The sequence below is a fragment of the Puma concolor genome, chromosome D1 (assembly GCF_028749965.1).
Source record: "Puma concolor isolate L17-30 chromosome D1, mPumCon1.1.hap2, whole genome shotgun sequence".
NCBI lineage: Eukaryota > Metazoa > Chordata > Mammalia > Carnivora > Felidae > Puma > Puma concolor.
The window spans coordinates 51076268-51084113 of record NC_141676.1 but is presented as its reverse complement, the minus strand read 5'-3'; the positions used below and the strand labels follow the sequence as shown (position 1 = coordinate 51084113).

Genomic DNA, 7846 nt, shown 5'->3' with positions numbered 1-7846 from the left:
GGTTGCTGCCTGCTCCCCCACCACCCTCCTCCACTAAGGGTTGCCAGATTGAGCAAATAAAAATATATAATGCTCAGTTAAGTTTGAATTTCAGATAAACAAGTAAACTTTTAGTATAAGTGTGTCTCACGCAAAAAATATATATATATAGTTTATCTGAAATTCAAATGTAACTGGCCATCTTGTATTTTGTCTCACTACCTTCCTCCTCCTGCCACTCTTGAACCCCACCCCTTCAGAGGGGGTCCCCATGGCTGTTCCCTCGGGACAGAGCTCTTCCCTTTGACCACAGCCTTCTCTTTCCCATGGTTGGCACCTCCCACTCCCCAGAGGGAGGCTAAGTAAGCACCAGGTAAGACCAGCCCCTCTCTGTACCTGGAATCACTCCTCCCTTTGACCATCAAGTCCTGAAGCCCAGTGGACCCTTTCTTTCAGACTTCTATGCACAGGGATTTCATTGCATCTCCCTCTTACACAGCCCCCTCAGGGAATCCCAGACCATCAGACACACTTGTATTTGTGTAAAGTCTGTGTGACATATTGTTCTGTCTGTTCAGAATCCTTTCTTTTGGGGAGCTACTCTCCCATTCCATGCATTTCAGGAAGTGCTGATCCTTTCTTACTTAGCCTTGGGGGTGTGGCCTAGACCATGAGACTTAGGGCTCTCCAGTCAGAGAAGTTCATCTTCCAGACCACAGTGATTGTTCAAGGCTTGGTACATATCTAGAGTCAGGTCAGAAACCTCTTCCAACTTCTCTGCTAGACCTGTTGGTAAAGACGATTCTGTTCCTTTAGGGTCATTGACTGTAAGGATGGTTTAAGCAGACCATAAGAGAAATGGCTCTTATGGCCATTTTCTCCGACATGTAAGAACCACTCTCTGAAATAAGAAAGGGTGACTATAAAAAGAGCAACAGACAAGAGAGAGAGTGAAATCTTGATGTCATTGTTTAGAAAGAGCCTGACATACCTAAAACTAGAAATCATTACTTTTTAAAAAGTAAATACAGTGGGTCATTTAATTTTTGCTTAAGCTAGTTTGGATTGAACGTGAATCCTAATATGTTTAAACCTCAGTGGTTTTTAGATCCATGTTTTTTGAAGCAGGCCTCCTTGGCCCCATGAAAATCCAGCAGTGTAGCTAAGCACCTGTTTCATTGTGCCCAAATTCTGTATGACGTTTGGGAGTTGGTCTCTGTGAACATCTAAGCTCTGTAGGGGACAACACAGCCTTTCTCACTGGATGCCAACCAGCCTCTGTAGGAACGTAGTACAAATTACTCTTCAAATAAGTACATGCACACACATAAGGTTTGTTACACATACCCTGAATCTAGGTGTTCAGTATGCTATCTATTTAATTATCAAATGTGGAGCCACCAACCTTCCTGTGTGAAAAAGAATTAATAATAATTAGTGTTATGATGTCCCAAGTTGACCATCCAAGGCTGAGTTCCCTTGGATTCAGACGTCTGGGCATGTCCAGCAGATTACTGGAATTGGTACACATGGAATCAATTTGTGAGGAGTCATGACAGTAATAAAAATGTGTAAAAAGCAAAACGAGGGGTATCTATAACCTTTCTGTGGGGCACTGACGGTCCAAGGCAGCACCGACATTCTCAGCTGTGCTGACACCAGCAGCAACAGCTGGGGTGGGGGTAGGTTTGCAGTGCTTAGGCACAAGGTCCTCAGGTGCCTCTACACTGTTGACTGAGGTATGGGAACTAAGAGATGTCTCTGAGGAACCCCAGAAATTGACAGGGCCCCTAACTGAACTTTAATTTCCTCATCTAAGAAATGAGTCACGAACTACATCTGGAATTCCTTTGATTCTTCTTCTTTTCTATACAGAGGGAGCCAAAGAAGAAAAAGAGATTATGAGTTACCGCTTAGAACTGACTGGTCTTTACAAAAATAAAAGGGAGGTAATGGCACCAATGAGGACAAGTGACATGGTATTAGTACAAAGCTGAGTCAAGTCACAGTAGACCTTCCAAGACCAAAGATCTGTAACAAGATATGGCTTATTTCCAACATGGAAACTCTAGAAGTTTCTAGAAAGATGGGGAGCTACTATTTAAGCAGCAATTGATCACAAATACAAAGTCAAAGGGATATTCCAGTATGACACAGTACACTATTTCCTTTCAATGTTGATATGATATGTTTCACATTATCCCATTTTATAGAATAAGCACAATCCATAGTTTATTATATTTAGAAGTTTATTTTATACAAAGAGTCAAATCACATGTTTGGTGACTGACATTGACACGTAAGAGGGGTTACTGAAACTCTACGGTATAGGAGGTTATAAACAGCCTCTAGGAGGAGGGGATTTTAAATAACTGATTTTGAGCCATTGATGGTAAATGTGGTTGTTCCTGGGAACTCATTCCACATGGACTTTCCCCACATCTTATGTTCCAAGTTTTCTGATCCCCTATTATCCAATGTTATTTTCGATTTGTTCCTCTGCTTTTCCACTCCTAGTACCCATTAGTGTAATCTCTCATCTATCCATTCCTTTTTACACCCTGTCTTCCCCTATCCTCCGGTCCCTACCCCCACCACCTTCCCAACCCTTCAGTTCTATCTGCTTCCCAGATAAATGCTGCTCCTACCCTCCACGTCGTTCATTCCTCTGCCTCTCTGCCTTTTCCATTAGAAGACTTCTCTTGAGCCTTTGCTATATTATTGTCACAAGGACATTTTTGCTTTTCTTTCCATCCATTGCTCAAGCTGGTTTTGACAGAAAATGAGTTCTTGCCATGGGATTTCTTTTTATTTGAATGTTCCATCTTAAACGATACATCGCTCATCTGAACGCCCTTTACCAGATTCTTTATTTTAGACTTATACAGAGATAATTCCAAATCCCAGGCCCTGTTACATTTTATAGATTCCATTTTTTCTTTAAAATGCTTCAGATCCTGCTGTACCGAGGGAGAAATTTTGAGGGAGAACTTTAGCTCAAAGTTCGAGGAGGTCTCTTTTCTCGATATGTCCAATAAAAACCGTGTACTGAGGGTCATCTCCTCGTTCTCTGCCTGCCCCTCTTCATCCAGAAGGCTGTTTACTTTTCTGTGGGACTCTTTCCCCAGCTGACTCTGGTCCTCTTTCACCAGGTAGGACATGGCATAAAAAAATTCCTGGAAGCTAATGTGGCGGAAGGTATAGAACTTCTTGATGTCAAATCCCTCTTGGTAATCCATGCTGCTCAGGAAAGCAGCAAGCCTGGTCCCATCTAAATTGTGCTTCCTGAGGTCAGCTTCTTCAAACATGAACCTCTGGTGCTGGATCCCCTCAGCTGCTAAGGAGCACAGACCCCTCAGGACCCTGTGCCGGGTAAGCTCAGAGCCGCCTCCGTTGTCACTGGGCGGCAGGAAGGTAGAGACATAGGCCATGAAGATGTCTGTGTCATTACTGGGAGTCTCTGAGATCTCCCTGCCCTTCTCCATCTGCCCCTTCAACCAGGAGCAGACCACCCAACAGATGCCTGGAATCTGACATGATTTGTAGAGAGCATCATTCCCTTGTACAATGTCAAAGGCATTTCTGGCTTGCTCCTCATCCGTGAAATAGGAGCTGAAATACCTCCTCCTCTCATCCTCAGAAAAGCCTAGGATGTGAATATGATGCGACTGTTTCAGCAAGGGCTTCAGATTCGGCAAAGCCAGGGGCCGGGTGGTGATAAGAAGTGAAGATGTGGAAAGTACCTCTCTCCTAATTAGAGAGTGCAGGATTTCCCCCATAGAGCTCGGACTCAGCCTCTTCAAGCCCTTTGCAAAGGGCCTCTGCAGCTCATCAAAGCCGTCCAGGATAAACAGCAGCCGCTCTGGCTCCCTCAACATCTCGTCCACAGGTGCCTGGTTGTCCCCACAACACCAGAAGAGGAGCTGGTGCAGTCTGCCCTCCTGCAACAGGACCACTTCTCTGCAGCTGACATAAAAGACATAATCAAACTGGCCTTGGTAAAGGGTGCCAGTGGCCCAGTCCAGCACCATTTTTCTGGCCAGTGTTGTCTTTCCAGTGCCAGCAGACCCCTGTAGTACCACTGTGGGCGGGGCTTGGTAAGGCCTTTCTCCTGGATCAAACAGAGCCTGCAGCGACACAGAGTCCAGCTCTTGCTCCAGAACGGGGAGGGCAGACGATTCTGGTCTCTCCGGGCTAGGCCTGGCCACGAGGAGCAGCTGGCTGTGGCTGCTGCAGGGTCCCCCCTCTTGCCTCTCCTCCAGGCCGCGCACATGCTCTCGGTATATTTCTCTGTAATCTGAGCCAGACACATGGGGTGTTAGCGGGTGACATGGAGATAAAGAAGGACCAAGAGGGCCATTCACACTCTAGATCCTGATCTCTAGTTTCATTTTGTATGCTAACTTCTATCTTCCTGAAGTTTATACTTCCAGCCACAAGGAGAGTGACTGCTACAGATGTGTATGTGTGTGTACCTGCACACATTTACATGCCTGGTGTGCATGTGTACACCCATATGAGTGTGCAAGGGTGTGTTTTGTGTGTGTGGGTATCTGTGGGGTATGAGTGACTATATCCACACATGCCCATGAGAGTACGCCTATGAAAGCTTATGTATTTTTTTAATGTTTACTTATTTTTGAGAGAGAGACAGAACACGAGCAGGGTAGGGGCAGAGAGAGAGGGAGACACAGAATCAGAAGTAGGCTCCAGGCTCTGAGCCTGATGTGGGGCTTGAACCCACGAACTGTGAGATCATGACCTGAGCTGAAGTTGGATGCATAACTGACTGAGCCACCCAGGCACCCCAAAAGCTTGTGTATCTTTGTGTGAGGAAGGCATGTCAGTGTGCATCAGCAAGTAGGTGTTTGTAAGAATATGTATATGTGTAAAAGTCTCTGTGTATGTGACTGAGTGTTCCAATGAAACATCCTCATTTCAAATGGTGAAGACAGGGCCGCCTGGGTGGCTCAGTTTGTTAAGCATCTGACTCTTGACTTGGCTCAGGTCATGATCTCACGATTTGTGGGATTGAGCCCCTGTGTGGGCTCTGTGCTGACAGTGCAGAGCCTGCTTGGGGTTCTCTGCCTCCCCTTGTTCTCTCTATCTCTCTCTCTCTCTCTCTCTCTCTCTCTCAAAATAAATAAATAAACTTTAAAAAAACAATTAAAAACTTTTTTAAAATTGAAATGATAAGGACAGAGAGGGGAGAAAGGGAAGGGAAGCTGGAGGATAGTGAAGTAATAGAAACCTATTTTTGGTAATCAAACCAGGTGCTCAAGATAAACCAGCTTCTGAGCAGAAGCCATGACTTTGTGCCAGAAGAGGTCTCAGGTGTGAAAGGGGTCTATGGATGGAGCACAGGCACCACCCCCCCATCACCCCATGAGAAGGGACAGGAGACCTTCTGGGCTCCATGCCCATCCTGCACTCTAGGGCGGCATCAATCCATCAGTTCCTTGAGAGAGAAGGACTCAGAAGCAGACTGTCCTCTGTGGGAAATAGCCTGAGCTGCCTGCTAGGACAGCAGCTAAGGCAAGGTCAGACCCCCACCACCTGATGCCATTTCTGCTGCTTAGCGGAATCCCCTTCACCAACATCTTCCCCGATCTCTAAGTCCTTCTCCTCTCCTCTTCTTTTCTGTGGCACTACAACTGGAGGCAGGAGGTGGGGGCATTATGGCCACAAGATAATAGTAATCTTTCTGTAAATAAATCTCCACCCTCGGCTCAGGCTGTCAGAGCCTTGGGCTGGAGACCACCAGGCCCCTGGGCACTGGTGCTCCTAGGCATGGACAGAGGGCAAGAGTAAGAGACAGCATAAATCACAGGCTGTGGGAGTCTCTGGAAATGTCATGGGGGTATCATTCCCACGATACATTGCTTACATACATAGTCCTGGGGCTACCCTGACCTCCTGTCATCCCCTCCTGCACTCACCATTCAGACAGATGTGGCTGAGCTGGTCCACTAGTTCCAACAGGTTCATGACCTTCAGGATCCTGAGCACCACTTTTGCGGCCTCCTGTGCTCCATATAGGGAAATCAGCAAAGAAGCCAGGTCCACCGGGCTCAGGTCCTCCAGCTTCCCCCGAGCCAGCTGCGGCTGCCTCTCAAGCAGGCTTCTGTCCCGTAAGTGGAACTTGAATAGCTTGAAGCTTTTCTCCTCAAGGTCACTCAAAACCCAGAGCAATGCCTCTCGGGGGCTGTGGGCCAGGGCCATGGTGTTGGGGTGAAGGGTCGAGTTGAGACCAGTGACCTGGAGAAGCAAGGGAGAGGGGAAGAGAGGTGAGCACTGAGGGAAAAGCAGCCTGCAGGCACCTCAGCCACTCTCCTTTCTAGGTGTTTAGCAAGCTGCTGAGCCCAGGCCAAGGAGAGAGGAGAGAGAGACGTGTGCAAAATTCCAAGAAAAGCGAGTAGGTGGGACAGCAGGGAATTTTCTTACTCATTCCCAGCTGTGCCTCTTTGTCAGCTGACGTGTGTCTGTGCCAGCAAATAGGAAGGAAGGGATGTGGGTGTATAGGTTCTATCTCTCCATCTCTCCCTCCGCCCCCGTTCTCCCTCTCACACACACTATCAGGCCCTAAATGCCTACTTAAGACAGTTGGGTTAAAAATATATACTTCTTTAAGTTTTCAAAGTGAGCCCTTCCCTGACTTTGTGAACCTATCCAGAGTTGAAGCATACTGGCTAGGACTGCTGAGAAGTCCTGGCAAGAAGGTAGAAACTCTATATCATCAACCCATTGGCTTCGCAATCAGCCTCATGGACTCAAGCACACACAGGATTTCAAAGCTGGAAGTTTTCTAATTCAGATAAGGAGACACGTTCAAATAATAAAAGAACAGTCACTTTGAGGGCTCACTTTGTCCCCCATGATTTCTTTTCTTTTTTTAAAATTTATTGTCAAGTTAGCTAACATATAGTGTTTACAGTATGCCCTTGGTTTTGGGGGTAGATTCCCATGATACATTGCTTACATACAACACCCAGTGCTCATCCCAACAAGTGCCCTCCTCAATGCCCATCATCCATTCCCCCTCCCCCACCCCCCCACCAACCCTCAGTTTGTTATCCATATTCAAGAGTCTCTTATGGTTTGCCTCCCTCTTTGTTTGAAACTATTTTTCCCCTTCCCTTCTCCCATGGTCCTCCGTTAAGTTGCTCAAGTTCCACATATGAGTGAAAACATATGATATCTGGTTTTCTTTTATTTATTTCACTTAGCATAATACCCTTCAGTTCCATCCACATTGTTGCAAATGGCAAGATTTCATTCTTCCTCATTGCCAAGTAGTATTCCATTGTATATATAAACCACATCTTCTTTATCTATTCATCAGTTGATGGACACTTGGGCTCTTTCTATAATTTGGCTATTGTTGAAACATTGCTATAAACATTGGGGTATATGTGCCCCTATGAATCAGCACTCCTATATCCTTTGGATAAATTCCTAGTATCACTATTGCTGGGTCATAAGGTAGTTCTATTTTTAATTTTTTGAGAAACCTCCACACTATTTTCCAGAGTGGCTGTACCAGTTTGCATTCCCACCAACAGTGCACGAGGGTTCCTATTTCTCCACATCCTCACCAACATCTTTTGTTTTCTGAGTTGTTAATGTTAGCCACTCTGACCCATGTGAGGTGGTATCTCAATGTGGTTTTGATTTATATTTCCCTGATGATGAGTGATGTTGAGCATCTTTTCATGTGTCTGTTGGCCGTCTGGATGTCTTCTTTGGGAAAGTGTCTATTCATGTCTTTTGCCCATTTCTTCACTGGGTTATTTTTCCCCATGATTTCTAAGTATTATCTCTCTTAATCATCACAGAAACTATCTTAGGGATTACTCCAGATAAGAAA

General features: G+C 45.8%; 1 protein-coding gene across 1 annotated transcript; it reads right to left on the bottom strand.

The window, feature by feature from the left end:
- Positions 1-2207: 2207 nt before the first annotated feature.
- NLRP10 (NLR family pyrin domain containing 10) lies at positions 2208-6365 on the bottom strand. The gene is made up of 2 exons (XM_025929150.2): positions 5919-6365; positions 2208-4276 (listed from the first exon to the last, which is right to left on the bottom strand). The coding sequence occupies exons 1-2, from the start codon at positions 6199-6201 to the stop codon at positions 2640-2642; spliced, it is 1920 nt and encodes a 639-aa protein (XP_025784935.1). The 5' UTR covers positions 6202-6365; the 3' UTR covers positions 2208-2639.
- Positions 6366-7846: the final 1481 nt, after the last annotated feature.

Coding starts and splice junctions, on each gene's coding strand:
- NLRP10 (XM_025929150.2), bottom strand. CDS start 6,201: ATGGCCCTGGCCCACAGCCCCCGAGAGGCATTGCTCTGGGTTTTGAGT. Junction 4,277..5,918: donor CAGCCACATCTGTCTGAATG/GTGAGTGCAGGA, acceptor TGTCTGGCTCAG/ATTACAGAGAAATATACCGA.